Source organism: Hibiscus syriacus, unplaced genomic scaffold, assembly GCF_006381635.1.
Source record: "Hibiscus syriacus cultivar Baekdansim isolate YM2019G1 unplaced genomic scaffold, ASM638163v2 tig00112415_pilon, whole genome shotgun sequence".
NCBI classification, from domain to species: domain Eukaryota; kingdom Viridiplantae; phylum Streptophyta; class Magnoliopsida; order Malvales; family Malvaceae; genus Hibiscus; species Hibiscus syriacus.
The window spans coordinates 28,178-52,660 of NW_024063327.1; the positions used below are offsets into that span (position 1 = coordinate 28,178).

At 33.0% G+C, this 24,483-nt stretch overlaps 1 protein-coding gene across 1 annotated transcript in view; it reads left to right on the forward strand.

Annotated features, from left to right (window-relative positions):
* Window positions 1-24,483, forward strand: part of LOC120179426 (myosin-2-like) — a 34,688-nt gene that overhangs the window by 9,404 nt on the left and 801 nt on the right. Inside the window, exons 2-25 of the mRNA XM_039185026.1 lie at window positions 9,602-9,608; window positions 17,448-17,916; window positions 18,436-18,537; window positions 18,637-18,780; window positions 18,866-19,016; window positions 19,106-19,133; window positions 19,243-19,411; window positions 19,608-19,671; window positions 19,796-19,809; window positions 19,899-19,983; window positions 20,136-20,239; window positions 20,331-20,469; window positions 20,677-20,795; window positions 20,918-21,070; window positions 21,155-21,244; window positions 21,432-21,509; window positions 21,799-21,957; window positions 22,175-22,360; window positions 22,716-22,921; window positions 23,017-23,152; window positions 23,434-23,563; window positions 23,638-23,751; window positions 23,835-23,971; window positions 24,130-24,345. Coding sequence (XP_039040957.1) covers window positions 17,479-17,916; window positions 18,436-18,537; window positions 18,637-18,780; window positions 18,866-19,016; window positions 19,106-19,133; window positions 19,243-19,411; window positions 19,608-19,671; window positions 19,796-19,809; window positions 19,899-19,983; window positions 20,136-20,239; window positions 20,331-20,469; window positions 20,677-20,795; window positions 20,918-21,070; window positions 21,155-21,244; window positions 21,432-21,509; window positions 21,799-21,957; window positions 22,175-22,360; window positions 22,716-22,921; window positions 23,017-23,152; window positions 23,434-23,563; window positions 23,638-23,751; window positions 23,835-23,971; window positions 24,130-24,345 — 3,162 coding nt within the window. The 5' untranslated portion in view covers window positions 9,602-9,608; window positions 17,448-17,478. The remainder of the gene's footprint in view (window positions 1-9,601; window positions 9,609-17,447; window positions 17,917-18,435; window positions 18,538-18,636; window positions 18,781-18,865; window positions 19,017-19,105; window positions 19,134-19,242; window positions 19,412-19,607; window positions 19,672-19,795; window positions 19,810-19,898; window positions 19,984-20,135; window positions 20,240-20,330; window positions 20,470-20,676; window positions 20,796-20,917; window positions 21,071-21,154; window positions 21,245-21,431; window positions 21,510-21,798; window positions 21,958-22,174; window positions 22,361-22,715; window positions 22,922-23,016; window positions 23,153-23,433; window positions 23,564-23,637; window positions 23,752-23,834; window positions 23,972-24,129; window positions 24,346-24,483) is intronic.

Sequence of the window (24,483 nt, forward strand, 5' to 3'; positions counted from 1 at the left end):
AAAATGTTTCAACAGCTAGGTTTATCGTGATATGACAACATCATATAATAACATAAAATATTCAACTATATGTTAGTATCGTACTAACATAATCTAAACTTAATAATATAAAAGTCTATAAAAATAAAATCGATACTACATCGATATAAAACTAAATCATACTTCCATCATAGATTCAAACTTCTCAAACATACTCTTTAAATTCCATAATTATTTATTTCCATCATCAACCCTTCAACTTTTGCTAATTACAAAATCAAATCACTAATTATGATTTTTTTTCTAGAATTCACCTTAACTTTTCCATTAAATTCATAATAACCCTTCACCATTATGATCATTCCATATAAATTTTTAAAATTTCCATTACCTTATTAAAAATATCCAAATCAACACTTAAACATTCAAAAGCTTGAAATTTCATCCTAAACTTTCTTATACTTTTCAAATTCAACTCTGCACTTTAATAAACTTACAAATTGCTCCCAACTTATAATCAAACTCCAAAAATTAGCATACTAATAAAATTTCCAGCATTGTAATATTTTAATCAAATGATACTTTCACATTTAATAACTTGCAATCAAGTCCCTAAACTTTAGGATTTTTCGAATTCTTCCACTAAAATTTACCAAACTTAAAATTTTGTTCCAATCAATTTCCCAACTTAAAAATTTCAGCATTTCAAATGTTAAAATTCAACATTGAACCCTCTAGTTATCACATTTATGCAGTAAGATGTCAAAATTCTCAAAACTTGTAAAATAGTCCTTTTTCTAATTCAAGCTTCTAAATAGTTCCAAATTGATCTCCAAGTCACATAGAACACATTTAATATCAATTTTTGATCATAGGAAATTTTTCAATATTTCCCCCTATTTTTCCTTGAATGGATGAATATTCCAAGAACCATAAAGCTTGATTTCCATTCAATTTTAATCATGAATTCAAATTCCTTACATTAAATTCATGTTGTTCTAATCATCATAACAACAAATTAAATCCAACTCCATCAATTCTCCATGAACCGTAAATTGGCCCAACCTAATATAAGCATGTATAAATAATTTCAATCATCATACATGCCTTAGAATTAATCTCCAACCTCAAAAACATAATAATATTTCACCCTAATCATCAAATCTCAATATCCAAGCATGTTTAACATAAACTTTTATACCAAATGATTGAGAATTTGATGGAGAACATTTTTATATTTCACAACTTAATTCAAAATCCTACTAAAATAGATCAAAAATGAAAAAGAATATTTTTTTCTCACCTTGTAGGGGTTCACGGCAGCAACTGATGGAGGAAGAAGATATCTTGATTTTTATAGTAATTTTCATAATACACATGACATTTAAACTAATTAAATTGAATATAAAATTCAATTTATGAGAAATCCCTAATTTGCCATTAATGAATCTTGAAAATTACTAAATGTCATTGTATTATCTTCCATTTAAATATTCTTTAGTCAAAGATGAATCTACTTGGCTTTGACTTTTTACTTTGGCCATACAATTTTTGAAAATTGTATTTTAGTCACTAAATTTTATATTGTTCATCAAATCTGAAAAATTACACCAATCTGAGCTAAATTTCTCAAATATAATATATGTAAATAACATTTCCATCCATTAACTAACATCCTTAAAATTTTCGTGAAATTATGACTCGATCTGATTACCCAATTTCTATACCGAACTTTATCACTTTATAACTTTTAATACAAATTCCATATCAAAAATCTGATTACTAAGAAAATTCTTGTTTTAGGCCAATCTATTCATTTACGGGTTAAAGTATGTGATTTTTTAAAATTATATTTTTGGTCCCTAAACATTTAAAAGTTTATACTTTAGCCATCAAACTTTCAAAACTTATATTTTAGTCACTAATCAAAATTTGGGATATTACAATAAGACTATAATATGTAAAAAAATTGTAACACAACCTAAAAATATGAAGAAGAAGAAAAAGAAGAAGAAGTTTAAAAACTTGCAAAAAATTAGAGAAGAACTAACAGAATAAATTAAAATAAATAGAGCAAATTTAAAGGAAGAGTAAAACCTTTATTGATATTTTCCAGTGACAGCGAATATCTTCGATTGTGAATCTATATGGTGAATAACTTCACGACGGTGAGTTGACAAATATTCTCTAAGACCACGTAGATCAAACGACGGTGAACAACTTTTCAAAAATTAAAATAATATATTTGAATTAATTAATATATACCAAACATATATTTATAAATATCAAACATAATATCAAAATAATATAATATATATATATATATGTATATATATAATCAAAGAAATTTTTTATGCATACTAAATCAAAGAATTAAGATTTACAAATACTAAATCAACATATAGTCAAATCACTAGATCAAATGTATATTTCATAACATTAATTAATAAATACATTTTAAAAATTAAAATAATATATTTGAATCAATCAAAGGATTAAAATCTATATATATTTTTGTATAATTAATTAAAAATATTAATATTACATATCACAACCTAATTCTTAGTGAACCATGACATTCTTAACACAACCGTATTTCTTATATATATTCATAATATTTTCAGCTTTTAACTTATTTTTTTATCGTGGGAATGTCTAAGGTCCATTAGCTTAAACTTTGGTAACCTTTTATGCAAAACCTAAAATGTTAATAGTATCCATAACATTTACCGATTATAACTCATTTTCTTAGCCTCTACAACATTTTAGTGCAACCTATTATGTTACTCTGGCTGATAATTTTTTTTATTATGATTTACAATATTTTGTACTCCGCTTTTAACCTATTACCTTTTTTATAGGTCACGTCGTTTATTAACCTTATTTTAGGCGCCTCATAGTAAAACTTCTTGTTATAGGCAACTTATTTTGTACGAGATATCTCCAGTCAGTTCTGAAGATATTACAAGGTCAACATTGTTACCTCATCCGATTGGGGAAGAATGAGAAGAAACTCAAGCCAAGATAGAGGGAATGCACCAAGGTATATTGTCAAGTCATATCGAATATCTAACAGATACGAAAACAAAAGCTTTATCGGTGTACAATTGCAGGCAACGATGGAGAATAATTAATAGTATCAAATTAAAAGTAATTTGTACAAATTAACTAAATTATTTATTTATTTATTTATTTATTTATTTGAAAATATAAGATTTTCTCTTTTAATCATTACAAAATGCCAATGTTGCAAAGCCACTATATAAATATATAATTATCATTTACGAGATATATCTTGAGAATATTCTAAAATAATAATATATATATATATATATATATAATCGTAAAATAATCTAGATATTTTAATATTTGATATTACATCTAGAATTATCTATAAAAGATTCTCAACATTTATAAGATTAATAGATAAAATGTTGACATGTATCAACAATCCAATGAACACTAAAATCTATAAATATGAGATGAGATTTATCATTTTTACTAGAATAGTGAAGAGTATAAAAAGTGTGTTAAAGTAAGAGAACTTATAGGTAGAGAAGAAAAAAACTAATGGGGTAAGTGTGTTATATTGCAATTGTATTGTGTATTAATAAAAGTGCTACATTCTTTTGTAATTATAAGTTTCCTGATTAAACCTTAATTTGTTTTAAGTTATTAGTTCACTTGTGTTAATTTTAATAAATGATCAGTTCTACCCAGTGACGGATCGATTAAGGATCTAGGGTGAGCACGTGCACACCTTGAAATTAGAATTTTCTTCAGATAATTGCACATTTTATTTTGTTCACCCTGAAATTTTAGTTGTGCCCACATTTTATTAAAATTTTATGTGATTAATATATATGTACGTACACCCTGAAAAATATTCATGGATCTATCACATTCATTGATAGATATAAACAATCAAACAAACATTCAATATTCATTTTCCTTTTTATATGGAATTAAAAATCCTACTCTAAAAATATATTTTTAATATTTTAATTCCAAAATTTATTTATCTGGAAGTAAAACCAAACTTTAACTCTATAAAATATGTTTTATTTTTATTTATTTTAATTTAAAAAATATTAGAATCTTTAGAAGGTTGTAAGATTAAAGAATTTATTAATACATAAATATTATTTTAACAAATGTAATAAACCAGCTTAAAATTATTATAAAATAAAATAGAGAAAATCGCCTCAGTGACCAAAAAAAAGTTATAATATACGATTTTAACCAACTTTTTTTGGATTTGCCAAAATGACCAACAAAATCGCAACGCGAAATAAAAATCGCAACGCGATCCCCAGAATCGCAAATCAGTTTCCAAAATCGCAACGCGATTCTTGAAAATCGCAATGCGATAGTACAAATCCGCATTGCGATTTTCCAAAATCGCAACGCGAATATGAAAATCGCAACGCGAACACATAAATCGCAACGCGTATCCGTAAATCGCAACGTGTATCCGTATATCGCAACGCGTATCCGTAAATCGCAATGCGTATCCGTATATCGCAACGCGTATCCGTAAATCGCAACGATAATCCGTAAATCGCAACGAGAATCTGTAAATCGCAACGATAATCCGTAAATCGCAACGAGAATCTGTAAATCGCAACGATAATCCGTAAATCGCAACGAGAATCTGTAAATCACAACACTGAAATTTTGGGTATATAACACTGAAATCATAAACTAAATCCCTAAATCGCAACTCATTCCATCTCCATCTATCACTCTCTCCGGCGACATCCGTTCCTATATCCAACGACATCCTTCCCAATCCGGCAACAGGTTTTAGTTTCGCAGCTCGTCTGTTTAGTAAATTAATTTACAACCATGAAATCATCTAATGTTGATCATGTTTGGATAGATTTGTGTTTTGGAGGGTCATGGGATAATGTTCATGGTGTTTTACAATATATGCCTTTACCCATGAATCTTCAACTAAAATTGTCTTTACAAAAGTTAACTTATGAAACTCTAATGCTACGTGTTTCAAATAAATTGAATTTAGAGCCCCTAAGTGGATTTAGGCTATCTTATCAGAGAAATGGTAAAGTTTATTTGTTAACCGACAATGAAGATGTTGAACGATTCATTGCTTACATTAGTGTTTCACAAGATGATGTTACATTGTATGTTGTTGAACCTAGAAGTAGTATTGTTGGGTCAGTAGCGGGTAGTAATCAACTAAGTTTTTCTCAAAACCCACAACCTTTCTCTAATCCAAATCCCAATCAACTTTCAGCACCAAATTCCGGTTTTCGTATTGACCAGTTAGACGATGATGAGCCAACAGAAAAAATTGTGAGTACTAGTCAGTATTCGAAATTTGGTCTTGGTCAATATCCGGATGACTTACAAACAGTTTTTCCACCAGCCATGGACAGAAGGCTACCTGGCCGACCAAAAAGTCACGATCGTATACCGTCTAAGGGTGAAGAGAAGAAGAGATCGACATGTAGTCGGTGCAAGGAAAGTGGTCATACAAGGTTGACATGTGGATCACCAGTGCCATCAAAATCATCTTTTCCTCTACCAAAATATGGATCCTCATCAAAATCACAATTGGCTTCACCTTTTGGGACTGTTAACTTAGGTGATTTTTAAATGCAAACGTTGTATTATGTGGATTTTATGTGTGAACTTTTAACATTTTCAGTTGAATTAATGACTCAGGCCAACCATTTTGACTTAACCAACTCTTGTTATTCAGTTGTTATCACTATTAGGCATGCATTTGACTATCGCAACACGGAATTACAATCGCAACGAGAGAATCGCAATGCGAAATGAAAATCCCAACATGAAAATCGCAATGCGGAAATGAAAATCGCAATGCGAAATGAAAATCGCAACGAGAGAATCGCAATGCGAAATGAAATCGCAATGCGAAATGAAATCGCAACGAGAGAATCGCAATGCGAAATTAAAATCGCATTGCGATTCTCCCGTTGCGATTTTCATTTCCGCATTGCGATTTTCATTTCGCATTGCGATTCTCTCGTTGCGATTTTCATTTCGCATTGCGATTTTCATTTCGCATTGCGATAGTCAATTTTGCCTTCAACATAATGCAGATTGAAATCAACAAAATCAACCATTACATTTCAATCAATTAAACAAGCACAAATAAGAATTATATTCGCATCAATTACACAAATCAACTTTTACAAATCATCTTTTACAAATCAATTAAACAATAAAAAAATAAGCAATAATTCTTATTTCCGATCATATACTATTGAATCAACTTTTACAAATCAATTAAACAATCAAAAAACAATCAATTAAACTATTGAATCAACTTTTGCAGCCATACATCATTTTCACGCAGTTCACTTCTGAGATTAACCTGCAGAAACCAAACATTTGCTCAAACAACACTTTCTACACATCTAAAACCTACAAACAGCAAATTATTGAATTCTAGGTACTTAACCAAACATTTTCAAACCAAAAGTATATAAACTTACCAATTGTTTATGGACATTTTTATAACGCGGATGCAGGTAGGCAGCGTCTCGTATATATCGATTTAGCCATATAATGCCGAAACCACAAGCCTACTGCAGCTCTATCTCTATCGGTGGGAGGTAGATACTTGATGCTTCCCGTCGTCAAACGCTCCAACGCCAAGCATACGAGAGGACCACAATCTCCTCTGGCTCCGCTCGTTTGTTGTGGCGCGGTCTCGTCTCTAATAACTGTAATATTGAGCTTCTTTGGCTTCTTGTTTCCAGAACGAGTCCAATAATTGATCGCATCCAAGAATTTAGCCAAATGAGAGCTCCATCCCTTAATAACATCTCTTAAATCAGCCAATGATATGTAATTTATCATGCTGTCATACACTATTGTCTTAAGGGATGGGAGCTGAAGCTCGACGAGAATCCAATGTTTACGTTCCAAAACAGGGATAAACACCTGCAATCATAAGTAATAATTCATTCATTTGCGCACTTATTTCATAAAACCTTTAAACTCAATCTAAAATAAATACTAACCTTATCGACCTCCCACCATGCAGGATAAAGTTTAGCTTGTCCATTGCCCAAATCAAATGATTCATCTCGTGCATTCTTCAAGTGAACGGCGTGAAAAGACGTCGGCATAATTGTATATCGTATATTTTTATTTTCTTAAGTTTTCTTATTATTAGAAGACGTGTCACCCACGCATCGATATGCTGTTTTACAAAAAAAGACATATATTAGTGACTTACATAAATTTAAAAAAAAATTAATCAAATTGAAATATAAGAAAAATATAAGACTTACCCCCCCATCGAAATAGCCATTGTCTTCGACCCCTAATAATACGCCCACCAAGACCGATCAAGCAACAAATAGATATCATCGGTGAGCTTGCATATGTCAGTGAAACACCCCTGGCTCTGCTCATGTAGATAAAAATCAACAGCGGTCTTAGCCCAAAGGGTGTTATCCAGAATTGTGTCCGGTAGTTGATCCCTCTCCTCTTCAGATACCGGTATGGTACTGGCCGGTAACTCATACGAGAGCCAACTTGAATCCATCATGTCCGGCACGTCAGAGGGTTTCTCAAGAAGCCTACATATGACGCCATGTGAATCGGGCTCTTGAATGGTGGGAGGGACCTCTTCAATGATGACAGTGGCCTCTTGAACGGTGGGAGGGGACTCTCGAGGAATGATAGGGGGCCTCTTCAACGATAGGAGTGGACTCTTGAGGATGACAGGCGAGTCGGGCTTCTTCTTGCGGTGTCTTCGCACTATTGGGGTGTACGGAGACTTAATAGCACGTGCACGCTGTCTGATGCGTGAACTCCGTCGTGCAAGCATAACCCGACGTAAAGCATCCACTCTATCGGGCCGCTAAATAATTAAATACAAAATCAGTAAATAAACAGACATGATATTTAAACAGTGAAAACAAAGACAAATATGTTTCAAACTTGCATTGTATTCACCCAAGTCATTATTCTATCATAGTTCACAAAATGCATCAGATAACAAAGAAAAATATGTTTCAAACTAATACCCTGAAGTTAGTATTTGTCTTTGTTTTGTCTATTGGTTGAAGTAATGCAATCCATTCAAGTTTCAATTTGCAGAAGAAGAAATAGTTTACTTTCGCAACACGAAACTTAAAATCGCAACGCGAAACCAAAATCGCAACGCGAAATGAAAATCGCAACGACAGAATCGCAATGCGAAATGAAAATCGCAACGAAAGAATCGCAACGCGAAATGAAAATCGCAATGCGATTTTGGTTTCGCGTTGCGATCTTGTCGTTGCGATTTTGGTTTCGCGTTGCGATTCTGTCGTTGCGATTTTCATTTCGCGTTGCGATTTTGGTTTCGCGTTGCGATTTTAAGTTTCGTGTTGCGAAAGTAAACTATTCTTCTTCTGCAAATTGAAACTTGAATGGATTGCATTACTTCAACCAAAAGACAAAACAAAGACAAATACTATTTCACAGTGTTAAAGAATACACAGTTTAGCAGAATTGGCAGCAACCGAACAAATTTACTTTCAACCAAAAGACAAAACAAAGACAAATACTATTTCACAGTGTTAAAGAATACACAGTTTAGCAGAATTGGCAGCAACCGAACAAATTTACTTTCAACCAAAAGACAAAACAAAGACAAATACTATTTCACAGTGTTAAAGAATACACAGTTTAGCAGAATTGGCAGCAACCGAACAAATTTACTTTCAACCAAAAGACAAAACAAAGACAAATACTATTTCACAGTGTTAAAGATTACACAGTTTAGCAGAATTGGCAGTAATCGAACAAATTTACTTTCAACCAAAAGACAAAACAAAGACAAATACTATTTCACAGTGTTAAAGAATACACAGTTTAGCAGAATTGGCAGCAACCGAACAAATTTACTTTCAACCAAAAGACAAAACAAAGACAAATACTATTTCACAGTGTTAAAGAATACACAGTTTAGCAGAATTGGCAGCAACCGAATAAATTTACTAAGCAATCTAAGTGAAATGGCTAATCTAAGTGAAATTACGAGTAAATTTATCATTAAGTTAAATATGGAAAATCTTAAACTTACCTCGTTGCGTAGAGTATGAACCTCATTCTGCAACGATACTATCATCTCACGTAGAGCGGCAACCTCACCACGTAAAGTTGACACCTCCACACGCCATGCACCATCGTTATCGCGTAGAGTACCGATCTCCTCACGCAAGGCATTGACCTCATCACGTAACTCCCTTGACTCATCCCGTTGAGGTGGAGGTGGAGAACAGGGAGATAGGAGTCGTGGCATCTTTGTCGGTCGCCTATCATGAGGTGATGGTGGAGAAGAGGCTTGATGATGTGACGGGATAGGTGATGGCTCTCGTTCTAGAGGTGTATAGTCGGGTCGATCGGGTGATGGCTCTAGGTGAGGTGATGGCTCTCGAATTGGAGGAAGTGGATGCTGCTCATCATCCGTGCCATCAAAAAAACTCTGACTAGCTTGCCACCAATCAATGGCAAGCTCTTCCTCCGTGGGTGTCAGTCTTTGTAATGGAATGTTGGCCTCCTAAAATATAAAAACTCAAACAAAGTTAAACGTCTACTATTAATAACTTGTTTATATATTATATGAAAGTATTTGTGTTAACTTACATTATTTATTGTCGCATATGGTATTAAGTCTTCCCAATCCAACAGAGTTTTCCTCTTCCAGGAAATAGCCCTGGGAATATCATTTGACGTTTTATTGCATATGTACGCATGCTGGGGAAAGCCTCGAATATCCAAATCTACAAACAATAATAACAAAATTAGTAATTGTTAAATAATTAATTATAATTTTAGAAACATTATATAGAAATTCTTACCTTAAAGGCCCAAACAAAGCCTGACAAAGTGTATTTGGACCCATCGCCCCGCAAACTTTTGCGGTCATCAAAGGCAGACGACAACTTAGTCCAGGTAGCTTTCCATATATACGAACCCCACGGAAACAGATTCCATGCATTCAGGTCCTCTACCATATTATTAGCTCCCGATGAATAGGTTGTCTGGCCTCTCTGCCTAAAAAGCCGGCATACACAAGTAGTAGAAGGCATACTCGGACAACATCGACGTCATTCATCCGAGTGAAACCAGCTTTCTTATTAAACAATTTCTTCAGGTCGTCGACATGTAGGTTCGGCTTCTCCATTGACTCATCCGGAAAAACCCGGGATAACCATGATGGGCGGGCGATATGACGAGTGTACCGGCCTACATCATCGTGTCCGAATCGTAGACCAGTGATTAAGCAGAACTCCTTCCGCCCAAAACAAGTATACGCTGGTGGAAAATGAAACCATATCTCTTCCTCACCACGTTGTATACTGTCGGGTAGATTTGATGTCATGGTCTGAAGCCACAATGGGTCAAATTAGCATCTCCACCCGGATGCTGTACTCTCAGCCATGGCCCGAAGCAGGTTTCCTCAAACAATTGTCTTTGAGCAGGTGAAAGCTTCGAAGCAATTGTAGTGGCCAGGCTGACTTTATTTCTCAGGTCAATTGAGCCGAAAAAAATTTCTACAAAACAATAAACATACCAAGTTAGATATACCAAAAACTACACTGTGAAGATATACCAAAAACAATAAACATAAAAAGTAGTAGTTTATTCTTGAAACTAAAATTTGCAACACGTTTTGTCTTTTGGTTGAAATGAAAATCGCAACGAGAGAATCGCAACGCGAAATGAAAATCGCAACGAGAGAATCGCAACGCGAAATGAAAATCGCAACGAGAGAATCGCAACGCGAAATGAAATCGCAATGCGATTTTGGTTTCGCGTTGCGATTATCTAGTTGCAATTTTCATTTCGCGTTGCGATTCTCTCGTTGCGATTTTCATTTCTCTCGTTGCGACAGTCATTCTCTCGTTGCGATTTTCATTTATCTCGTTGCGACTCTTCTGCAAATTGAAACTTGAATGGATTGCATTACTTCAACCAAAGACAGAACAAAGACAAAGACAAATACTAACTTGAAAATCGCAACGAGAGAATAGCAACGCGAAATGAAAATCGCAACGACAGAATCGTAACGCGAAATGAAATCTAAGTGAAATGGTTAATCTATTATTGAAATGACCAGTAAACTTATCATCAGTTTCAATATGAAAAACCTACAATAATGCAAACATTTCAAAATAAAAATAATTAAAAAAACTAACCCTCGGAGGTTGATTTTCCATTTCTGAATATTGTGAGGGATTTCTGACCGTGAATGGTTGTGAGGGATTTCGCCGGAGATGGGGACGGAAATCTTCGGAGATGGGGACGGATTTCTTCGCCGTAGAGAGTGAGAGATGGAGATGGGACTGAGTTGTGATTTTAGGTTTTAGGTTATGAGTTGCGATTACGGGATTTTGTCTTAATATTGGTTTTTGTAATTTGAAAATAAAATACGCGTAGCGATTATAATGGCGCTTTAAATATCGCGTTGCGATTTACGGATACGCGTTGCGATTTTATGTATTATCGTTGCGATTTACGGATACGCGTTGCGATATACGGATACACGTTGCGATTTACGGATACGCGTTGCGATTTATGTGTTCGCGTTGCGATTTTCATATTCGCGTTGCGATTTTTGGAAAATCGCAATGCGAATTTGTACTATCGCATTGCGATTTTCAAGAATCGCGTTGCGATTTTGGAAACTGATTTGCGATTCTGGGGATCGCGTTGCGATTTTTATTTCGCGTTGCGATTTTGTTGGTCATTTTGGCAAATCCAAAAAAAGTTGGTTAAAATCGTATATTATAACTTTTTTTTGGTCACTGAGGCGATTTTCTCAATAAAATATTAAATGTCACCTACTTTAATGTAAATAATATTTATAAATTTGAAAAATTAAATATAATTTAAGTGTTCATTTTATAATAAACACATTATATAAATGTAAGCTTCGTAAAAGATAAAATAGGGAACGAAAAAATAAATAAATAAATAATTACGTGGAAATTTTTGATTGCATTTGAGGAATAATTTCAAAATCAATTAAGAAAGGTGGGAGAATATTGAAAACCTAACCAAATACGGGGGCGAAATTAAAAAATGAAAACCATCTCATCCAATTAGAAATCTCAATGGCCGCCTATTATAGTATGATAAAAACCATAGCCATCCACACGTATCTAATAATATTTTAACTACAACCATGTGATCAGTTCAATAAGAAATTTTATAACGGTATAGGCAAGTTATTATAATAGTCTCATCTAAATTAAATATATCTTAAGACTTGAATTTAGTTGTTGGATATAATTTGACATCTAATTTTCTAATTTAACTTTTAATTCAATTATCATAATTAATAATTTATTTTAAATTTTAAATAATTATTTTTATTAACTTTATTAATCTCAAATTATATATACTATAATTTATAAATATAAAAAATAAATATTTTAATTTAATGATTATAATTGATCATGTATTTAAAATTGTGAAGATGCATTTTGTCACACTATAATATCATAAATTCATAATCTCACAATTTCATAAATTGTAATTAACAAGTCAAGTAAATATCAAATCAGTTCAATAACAAGTCGGATCATTTACATGTTGAGTCAATTACATATCAGATTCATAACAAGTCAGATTGATAACAGGTCGGGTAATATCAGGTATTTACTAAGTTAATCTTGGGTTCGGGTTCATATCATGTTGGGTTCGGGTTCATATCAGGTTGGGTTCAATGATCACATTATCAGGTTCAGGTCGGGTGCAAGTCATAATTTTCCGAGTCCAAATCGAGTTTAGGTCAATACCAGTTCGAACTCGAATAGATTTCGGATCACTATCATCTCGGGTTACAAACAGTTTTGACTCAAATCTGTTTTAGTCAATTTTATAGCTCGGGTGAGTTTTTTACCTCCCTAATCGGTGGATAAATAAAAACATCTACGTACTTATGTTAAGACGCCAATTTGTTAGGAAACGACCGAACCGGAAGATAAATCCAGTCCTAGTTGAGACAAAAGTGTTGATGTCCAACTATTTCAGCTTGTTCAACTATAATTCATCATGCATAATGAACTAACAGCTAAGCTGAGTTCAGATTTTCCAATCGGCCACAACGGTTTGAACATTTTTAAATAAAGTGGTTGTGGGCCTGTGGCCTCTCAATCAACCATATCTGTTAGGTAGGATTTTATTACACGTCAATAAATTAATTAATAAAACAATATAATAAATTATAAAAATAAAAATTTGTTTTTAATAATATATAAAATTGTAAGCCATTAATACATCAAATACTCGCCTTAATCAAAACAATTAAAATTATGGGTAATATGCTAATGTTGAAAAGCTTAATTTGGCTCTCAAAAGATCTTTATAAAAGTTGCAATAAAGTGACCGTTACACAGGCATGAGCATGGGGCATGGAGATAAAGACATGCAACAATGAAGGTATCATGTTACTCAAGAACGGTCCGGGGATGAAAATAAATAGGCTAAACTACGTATTTAGTATTTAAATTATTAGTTTTGATATGTTTTAGTATTTAAATTTTTGATTTTTTTGAAAATCATACATAACTTTAGTTTTTATTTCATTTTAATATCCCACCATTCAACTTAAATCGTTTAGCACATAAATTATAAATTTTGGTCCGTTTTAGTACTTAAACTTTCATTATTTTCAAAATTTAACGTTAAATTTTGAACGATATACTAAAATGAAACAAAAACTAAAGTTTTTAATGGTAAGATGCTAAAATGAAATTAAATTTAAACTTTAGGTATGATTGTGAAAAAAAAATTAAAAGTTTAGATACTAAAATGTACCAAAACTAATAGTTTGAGTACTAAATGCTTAATTTTCCCAAATATATACATATAATCAACTTGAATATGTTAATATCTTCTAATGTTTTATCAATATTTCATAATGTTTGGCAACTACTCGTTCAGGGAGAAAACTGGAGAAAGAAAGAAGACAAGAAGCTGAGAAACAATGGCAGATACTTAAACAAAATAATTTAAAAAAGAAAGAGTTGGACTGAAGGTATCTATCTATCAACACAAGTGCTTTTGGGGACATACCCCTGCAAGTATGTCAGAAATATAACCTGACATTCCTTTATGTTCGATGATTAAAGCTCTGTCCATCCACATGCACTCTACCAACTAAAGATAAACCCATTAACTTTTGGTATTCAATATTGTGTACACTCGAGTTCCCAGTTTGCAAACTCAACCTCGACTCGGTCAAGGTGTTCAGCCGTACAACTACTGTACAACTAATGTTCAACCTCGATAATTGAATTATTAATATTAAATGAATAAGAGCATTTAGAATAAATATTACTTTATAATCACTTTAACTTAATAAAAAAAGTACAGACAATCTTCGTAATAAATGGTGGTATGTCTCATTTAGTATGAATAATTTTATGAAAATCTATATACTTCTATATATAATATGATATAATTATAAAATAATATATGTTTAAAATTTTTTAGTCTATTGATAACATATATATTTTTACAAATATAATTGTTCAAACTCAAAGTTTTGTTTTAAAAAAAAATATTTTTACTATAAAACTATTTAATAGATTAAACTTTTAGTAATATCGACGTTGTTAAAAACTAATCTAGACGATCATTGGAAGGATAAATTAATAAAGTTTATAATAAGAATTTTATTTTCTCGGAAATTGTTGGGTTGAATGAATGAAATATAATTTCTTGATGATATTATTGGAACAATTAAATAATATAAAAGTTTAACAAAAAAAAAAAGTGAACACAAGTCTCAAAATTCCATCAATCTATCGTACTTTGAGGCAGCCTTTAATTTGCCCAACGCAATCCACAATCAAGTTTGCAAAAAGAAAATATACAATTTTTATTATTATACGAAAAGAAAAAACAATACAGAATGTGATATCTAAGCAAGTATTCGCCCCTTCATCATTATATAGAGAGGTCTATATACGTCCACATGTATTCATAATTTCAATTTCAAGTATCAAAAATAAAAAAAATATATATATATATGTTTTTTATGACCTTATAACGTGCATTTATGAAATTATTTTTATAATAATTCTATTAATAAATATAAGATAATATATGTTCAAAGATTTTTAACTATTTGACAATGAATGTTTATACTCTTAGTACATATCATCATAAATTAAATAACAATCAACCTTATCTCCAACAGGTCAAACGAGTCTATGCCAATCAACCTTAGGTCTCCTGTCCCTAATCTCATTCCACCACCACCGAATAGAGAATTGAGCCCCTTCATCAGAAACTAAATGACGAACCTTATCTCTAAGCTTCAACACATTCCTTAGCAACATTCCTTAGCAGTTAGCACCCATCCAAAAGAGACACTGCTTTCCACTTGTAATAAATCTTTATCTTTAGGGTGCATTTGGTTCACAGAATGTAATATTATCAGTGAGAATAAAATATTACCATGTAATAGGATTACTGAGAATGTTGTATTTTGTGTTTGGTTAGTTTAGCAGGAATGTAAGATTATCGTGTTTGTTTAAAGGAATGAAAGATTACTGGAATGTATATTTGACCAAATTATCCTTATTATATATTTATTTTTTAACAAGTTGAATTCTACTATAATATTATTATAATTAATATATATATTTTCTTTAAAAAATTTAAATTCATATAATTTATATAATTTTTTTACAAAATTAAAAAGATAAATAGGTTTAATGAATGATTACAGTTTTATTTTAACCCTTGAATTTCATATAAAATTTTAATTATAGATTTTTTTTTTTGTAAATCTAAAATAGTTTAAGGATAAATTTATAATTTAACATTCGTAGAATTTTTATTATTCAACGACAGAAGAAGTATATTTTTGAAAAAAAAAATTAAGGGCATTTTAGTCCAAAACGACAGTAATCTAACAATACATAAGAGAAGGGGTAATCACATTCCTGATAATATACCCCAAAAATCCACTGTTGGTAATAAAAGATTACCGGGAATAAGATTAATGGCCAACCAAACGGGAAATAAAGATTTCATTCCCTCGATAATACAACATTCCTTAAACCAAACGAGCCTTAAAGACATAACTTCGCACCCAAGCAACCCACAAAGAAACCTCGGAAGCAAGCAAATTCTTCAACAACGCCAACAACATTTCAAAATAAAAAAGCTTTGACTAATAAATAATTATTAATCATTTCAAAATATTGGCTAAGAAAATTCTAATCATTCCAACTTTCCTCCAACATCCCAACAAACATTGCCTAATAAGTATTAAAGCACCTAATCATAATATAATAAAATGAAAATAAAAAAGCTTTGAATTTTAATCATCAAAATAAAACAAAATGCAAAAATAAAACAAAAACAAATCTTAAAGGACAAAATTTGTTTCCATGTCATTTTCAATTCCATTATTTTCATAACAAGTCAATAAACTTACTCTTGAAGCCCAAAATGCATGTATCGTTGTGGGCAAATGAGGGCCAACTAGAGCAAATGTGTTGACAAAATTATTGCAAAAAGGACCACAAAAACACTTAGTCTTTCATGCCACAAAATTTCCCCTTTATTAACACGACTTAATATTATTTTTGTGCAAGAACTAAATAATATTGACGGTAAAAGAATTTTTGTTATTTTTATTCAAATGGTTAAGAGATATATTTAAATATATATCTTATATTTATCTCAGATTAATAAAAATAATATTATTTTGCATAAGTTATTCAAATATTTATTTAAATAATTATTATAACAATTTAATAATAATCTATACACATAATATGTTTAAATTTTGAGAATATCATATATTGAGAAATTTTTGAAAAATAAGGAATTTTAAAATTAGGAATTTAATAATAAATAAAGTTTCAGCTTTATTCAGGTCCCTCCTCTAACGCCTGCATTTCAATTTTCTCCCGGGAACTTCCTTTTTAGCTATTTCAGTAAATTGATTCCTTTAATATTATTCTTAAAAATATACATTTCTGAAAATATTCATCAGATCCAATCCGTTCCTTTCTTGTTCTTGTAGTTTGATAAAACCCAAAGTAGAAGCAGAAAAAAGAAGAGGAAAAAAAAAATGAAGCAGAAGCTCAGTTGTTTCTCCCCAAAACAATTTTGATAGTTGTTTCTTGTTCAAAGCTTTGTTGTTGTACCAACCTTAATCTGTTTTGTAAGATTTTAAAAAATAGTTTTGGTTTTTTTCTTTTAAAGCTGTGATTTTTGCTAGTTCTATGGTGTGATAGTTCCAGTGGTTCTGTTTCTTTTAACAAAAATTCGAAACGGGTTTTCTCTTTTTGTTTTTTTTTTCCGATTCACTGGTTTTTTTTAGTTCTACGTTTCCATTGTTTTTTGTTCACTTCAAATGCATAAGATGGTTCGATCTTCTTTTTCAAAAAAATTTCAAAGTGAATTTAGCGAAGGAATAAGTTTTATTTTTTAAGAAAAAGAGTTTATTTTTTTAGTTTTTCCCCCGCGAAAATGATGCTATCGGCGTCTCCGACGACTTTAGCGAAAAGTTCGCTCGAAGAAATGTTAGAGAATCTCCGGCAGCGAGATGAGGAGGAGAAGCCTAAAGACTTACCGCCGACTTTACCATCGCGGCCAACATCCAAGGCCAGACTTCCCTCGGCCCGCCGGTCCCTTCCGACGAACTTCAAAGTCGTTATCAGCGGCGAAAACGGAACCGGCGGCGGCTTAAGTGAAGTGGAACGGATAGAGGAAACTGAAAGAAATGAAGAGGATGGTTTTGGGAACAAAAAATTGAGGAAAGATGTGAATATGGGTTCACCTTATTATTTAGTACAACAGAAGAAAGGGGAAGATAAGGTTTCTGATGCCAAAGATGAGGTGAAGGAAATTGGGAAAGGGAAGACGAACTGGAAGGTGAATGATACTATTGAGTATTTCACTAATAAAGTAAGTGTTAAGTTGAAACTGTTTCGTCTTCTTCTTCTTTATTGGATCGATTTGTTTTATGGGCTAGACATCCATGTTTTAATACCTTTTAGGAAGTATTTAATAATTACAGGCGAAATTTGAAGAAAAAAAATATTTTTGTAGCTTTCTTTTAACTTAGATCGATTTTGATTATTGTTGTTTCTCACTTAAGGGTTGATATCCGATGGACGCATCTTTTTTCTATTTTTCTTTGCCTTTTTTGAGTTGATACAATGCGTTGGATTAGTAGGCATGGGGTAAAATCTGCGATCTTTCATGGAATGAGAACCTGCTACTGCTGAGTAGTTTTGCCTTTGTTGTTGTTTTAATATTTTGATGAAATTGACTTGGGAGTGCTATGCTAGAAATTGTTGTTGATATGAAATTTTGATTACCACTTCTGAAACATAAAAAAGGAAGCATCACCTTGGACTTTTGTTTTCTTCTGTGAAAATAATTTAAGTAAATCTAATTTGTCGAGAGAGGATTTGGTTACAGAAACTTCGTGTTTGGTGCCGGCAACCGAAAGGGGTCTGGGAGCCTGGAGCTATACAATCTACATCAGGAGAGGAATCATTTGTCTCTCTTTCTAATGGAAATGTAATTTCATATGTATCTTGCTTTTTAAATTGTATAACGAGCCTTCAGTTTTTCTTTCGGCGGGTTTTCATTTAGGTTTACATTCTAATGTTGGTATAGGTTGTAAAAGTATCAGCCAACGACCTCTTACCTGCAAACCCGGATATTTTGGAGGGTGTGAATGATCTAATACAGCTTGTTTATTTGAATGAGCCATCAGTTCTTCACAATCTTAAGTATAGATATTATCGCAATATGATATATGTAAGAATGATACCATCCTTACTCATGTACTAATGAGAATTATCTCCGCTACCAAGCTTCATGTATACTTTTTTTCTTTATGTAGAGTAAAGCAGGTCCAGTTTTGGTTGCAGTCAACCCGTACAAAGACATCCCAATTTATGGAAAAGATTTTGCCACCAGTTATAAAGAGAAAGCTACAGACAGCCCTCATGTTTTTGCTGTAGCAGACACTGCTTATAATGAGATGATGAATGGTTAGCATAAACAAGTGATAATTTGCTTATGGTGTTAAAGTAGTGTGTTTTTTGTACTCTATTAATTGTCCATTGTTAAAATTTTGCAGGTCGAGTCAATCAGTCTATAATCATAAGGTCTGTGGGATATTTAATATTTGTCTTAGGATATGATAGTAGATTACTGCGGTTCTTTAAGCCCATTATTAGTTTTATGACCTATGGAATAACATAAGTTATCTTGTAGTGGAGAAAGTGGAGCTGGGAAGACTGAGACAGCAAAATTTACAATGCAGTACCTAGCTGCCCTAGGAGGTGGCAATGGCGTGATAGAGTCTAAAATCCTTGACACGCATTTTATACTTGAAGCATTTGGTAATGCAAAGACATCTAGGAATGACAATTCTACCCGATTTGTGAGTACTTCTTTTCCCCTTCGTTCATTTGTTCCACTTATATATTGAAGGCAAATCTATATGAAATTACTCTCATGTTAAAGGATCCTTGGTAATATTACCCTAGATGACCAATTTCCATGCTGGTTTGTGTATAACATTTGCGATAGCTCAGAAAACTGAAAAATACGACGTTCATTATTCTGTTTTGGTGCAGGGCAAAATTTCTGAAATTCATTTTACCGAGCCGGGGAAGATATATGGTGCCGGCATCCAAACTTGTAAGCTTGTTGAATTTGAAAATTTTCTATTATTACTTTTCAGTAATAAAATAACATAGATTGATCCTGGTTACTGACTTTATTTTTGTGCTAATGTTGATTCATCAACGACAATCCTGGATAGTTCTTCTGGAAAAGGTAAGTTCCTGACCAAGTTAAAGTTCATATTATCTCTGTTATCATGTATAATATCTGATGTGGATCTTTTTGATGTCACCTTTGAGCAGTCGAGAGTAGTTCAGGTGGCTGCTGGTGAACGGTCTTACCATATCTTTTATCAACTTTGTGCTGGTGCTCCACCTGCTCTAAGGGGTACTTTTTCATTTTTAAAACATTTCATAGTCAATGCTAGTTCAGAAAAGTTGTGGTCTTGAAATAGATAAATGATATTGTTTACAGTTCTTCAGCTTCTTTACTTGAATCTGTGAAATATATTTATGATCCTTTGAATTATGGCTTTGCAGAAAGATTGAATCTTAAAACGGCAAACGAGTACAACTATCTTATCCAGAGTGACAACTTGGTGATCAATGGTGTTGATGATGCTGAGAAGTTCTGTAAGCTTGTGGTAATTCAAAAGACTAGACTTTAATGTCACCATAATAGTGCACTCCATTCTTCGCTTCGTCTTTTTAGCAATAGTTTGCCCATTTCTGCAGGAAGCCTTGGACGTTGCTCAAATTTGCAAAGAACAGCAAGAGCAAGCATTTGCAATGCTTGCTGCAGTATTATGGCTGGGAAATATATCATTTCAATTAATTGACAATGAACATTATGTGGAGGCAGTAGCCAGCGAAGGTAATAATGTGGGATTTAACTTTGCACATGTCTTTTTTTTCCATGTATTTTTTTCTTCCAATAGAGAGAAACTGGATACCTTCTTTGTTGTAGCATTTTTTAAGGAACTGAATTTGCATAGGCATTGCATAAAACAAGGAATATAATGCCTGTAGGTAGCCCTTTTGTTTCACTTGTGAGTTGAAGTGGGATTTTTCCTTGTCACAGCTTTAACCAGTGCTGCCATGTTGATGGGTTGTGCACCTCATGAGTTGATGCAAGCTTTATCTACCCATAGAATCCGAGCTGCCGAGGATAATATTGCTAAGAAATCGACATTGCAACAGGTTCCTCTAGTTTTTGATAGCAAAATTATTCTTCCTCTATTATCTTTTAAGTCGCATTCTATGTTTTCTATGATGCACACATTAACAACCTGAAAACATGTTGGTTATAACTTGTTATATAGGCAATTGACACAAGAGATGCATTAGCAAAATTTATCTATGCAAGCTTGTTTGACTGGCTCGTGGAGCAAATCAACAAGTCTCTTGAAGGTGGTAAAAGATGTGTAGACAGGTCCATAAGCATCCTTGATATTTATGGGTTTGAGTCATTTAAGGTAAGTAGTTTCTAATCAGCTATTTAAATATTATAATTGTGTAGAAGTTTGTTCAACTTATGATTTTTCTCTTCCGACTTCCAGAAGAATAGCTTTGAACAGTTTTGTATAAATTATACAAACGAGAGGTTGCAACAACATTTCAACAGGCACCTATTTAAGCTTGAGCAAGAGGTAAGGAACTGAAATTTTAAGCTGGGTTTCCAGTTCTCAGCCCTTTTTTTACCTGGCATGCAAATTAATTTCCAGTAGTTACAGTTCTAAATGATCTGGCTCTCTGCTGTTGATTCTTATCTATGGATTTGGTTTCCCTTCACTAAAATTATTATTTTCACCAACTCCCATCTTTTATGTATTTCAGGTGTATGAGTTGGATGGGATCGATTGGACCAAAGTTGATTTTGAAGACAACCAAGAGTGCTTGGACTTATTTGAGAAGGTAATTTGGTTCAATAGTTTGTTTGTCAGCAATGTTCGCTTGGAGTTTTTTAAGGGATCATTGGACTCTCTTCTATATATTATATAGCATGCAGTTCTTGCTAAAGTATATCGTCTTAGTTTTGGTGCTGATTCTTGGTCTTATATTCTATTGTTTTCCTTCTATTCTTAGTTTCTTACTAAATTTGTTGTCTTAGCTTCGGTGCTGATGCTGGCTGAAATTTTTATTTCCTTTTCATATTTGGTTGCGTTTGAAAGCTAAAATGTTTTTTTTGGTGTTTATTTTGCAGAAACCATTGGGAATACTTTCTTTGCTGGATGAGGAATCAAATTTCCCCAATGCAACTGATTTTACCCTTGCTAGTAAGTTGAAACAACACCTGCATTCTAATTCTTACTTCAAAGGAGACAGAGGCAGGGCCTTTGGCATTCGACATTTTGCAGGAGAGGTCAGTCAGTTTTCTTTTGAGGATTAAGAAGATTTTCTTTCATTCAATTTTAAAGGAAGATAATCAAACCCTGAGATGCCATTAAGGAAGTCTAAATTTTTTGAAAAGGCTGAATTTGTTTGGCTGGTTGATTCAAATGGTGTGGAATACCAATAAGATGGTAAATTGGTAATGTTTAAAGCATAGATGAAATTACTGATTTTTGGAGTTCTGCCAGGTACTGTATGATACTAATGGCTTTCTGGAAAAGAACCGAGATCCCCTGTACTCGGGGTTGGCCCAGCTTCTATCATCTTGTAGTGGCCAATTGCCACAAACATTTGCCAAAAAAATGCTTGATCAATCTATGAAACCTGCAATTTCATCAAACGCACCAAAGCAAACTGTTAGCATGAAGTTCAAGGTATATTTGCTTCCTTTGATCCAAATATACCTGGTGGTTGTAATGCAGTTCAAACTGATCAATAAAACTGCAAAGCATTTTACTTTTCCCATCTCTATCGGAGAGACTTTCTTACATTAATGTCCATTATTTAGCATTCCAACATTTTCCAATCCTTCGAATCATTGAATGTAATATACTCTTAGAATAGTTATGGTTCTTGCATGTATTTTTCTTCGGCATTTGATGTGAATTTACCTTTGAAATCTTTTGCATTCCTTTGGCAATGCAGGGGTGGCTAATATAGTAGTAGGAATATTGGTGTTTACTGCACAATGGCATGCTTTGTGAAATGTTTTTTTTTCTGTACTGGCAGAGCCAACTCTTTGAACTAATGCACCAGTTGGAGAATACAACACCTCACTTTATTCTCTGCATAAAGCCAAACTGCAAGCAGGTCCCCGACACTTTTGAAGATGATCTTGTCCTGAAGCAACTTAGATATTGTGGAGTCTTAGAGGTTGTTAAAATCTCAAGATCAGGATATCCTACTCGAATTACTCATCAAGAGTTTGCAGAAAGGTAGCAGCTAAAACCTTATGTAGTTTATGGCTTGTTTTTAAGTTTAAAATTGTTCTCTCTTCTGCATAGTTCTCATATATTCAAGCATTTCACAGGTACGGGTTCCTACTGTTGGAGACTAATGCATCTCATGACCCATTAAGTATTTCAGTTGCTGTTCTAAAACAATTTAATGTCCTCCCTGATATATATCAAATTGGCTATACCAAACTGTTTCTTCGAGCTGGACAGGTAAGTTTTATACCCTTGGCTTTTTTTTTCTTCATGTTCCTTTCAATTTTTGTGCTGTAATTTCCAATATTGGTACCCCTTTGACCAAGACTTCCAGGACCTATATGACCCTATAGAAAATTGCAAGACCTATACTTTCTGTATCATTCTGTGGCAAATAAAGTTAACATACTGAGTTTTGGAAAATATAGATACCAACTTATTCCCTTCTATTTATTGTTAAATAATGTATGAAATAATTTCTTTGATGCTTTTATTGTCTGGCTGTGGCCGACATGCAGATTGGTGTATTGGAGGATAGGAGAAAACAGGTGTTGCAAGGAGTAATAGGGGTTCAAAAATACTTCCGTGGTCACCGAGCTCGTTGCCTTTTCCATGAGCTCAACAAAGGAGCAGAAAATATACAATCATGTAAGCAACTTCTTCCAATCAAGATAACTTACTGAGAGATTATTCGATTGATGGATATTTCCTTTGCGATGCAGTTGTCTGTGGTCAAAGTATCCGAAGGAAGTATGCTATTGAGGCACATAGGTGCTCAGCATTTGCTTCTCAGTTACTAGATGAGCAGTTGACATCAGTCATATATTTACAATCTGGTAAATCCCTTGTGTGCTCGCTAAATTGTGGCTTTCAATTTTCTACTGTTTTCTTATCAGTATCATGTTTTTCTCCACTGCAGTAATCCGTGGGTGGTTGGCCAGGAGAAATTTCAATAACATACATAATTCGGAACAGTTGAACTGTGAAAGCGTAAAATCTAGACGAAAGACTGGTAGGAAGCTTTCTGAGGCAAAGGTATTCCCCACGGTTGACATGGTAACATACTAGAATTTTTCCTCTTTCCTTCCCTTCCATTTTCTTGTAAAGATATTTTCCGAACCGGTTTTATTTTCTCTTAGTTGCATGTCTCCGAGCATGTTTTACTTTCTTGATGCTCTCAAGGATTTACTCGAACCGTAATTTTGGCTGACCAGGAAATACCACACGAGCAACAGATTCAAGTCGTACCTTCTGCAATGGCAGAACTTCAAAGAAGGGTACTCAAGGCAGAAGCAACTTTGGGGCAAAAAGAACAGGAAAACGTCACTTTACGTGAGCAATTACAACAATATGAAGCAAAGTGCTTGGATTTCGAGGCAAAGATGAAGTCAATGGAGGACATGTGGCAAAAGCAATTGGCGTCACAACAGGTGAGTTTGCTTGTTTATATATATATATAACTATTTTGCTTCAAGTAATTGTTGTTGACGGACACAAAAGGTCCCCATAGTCGCTGCTAATGCATATTTAATAATTTAATAACTTGGATGTATTATCAACTTTGATTG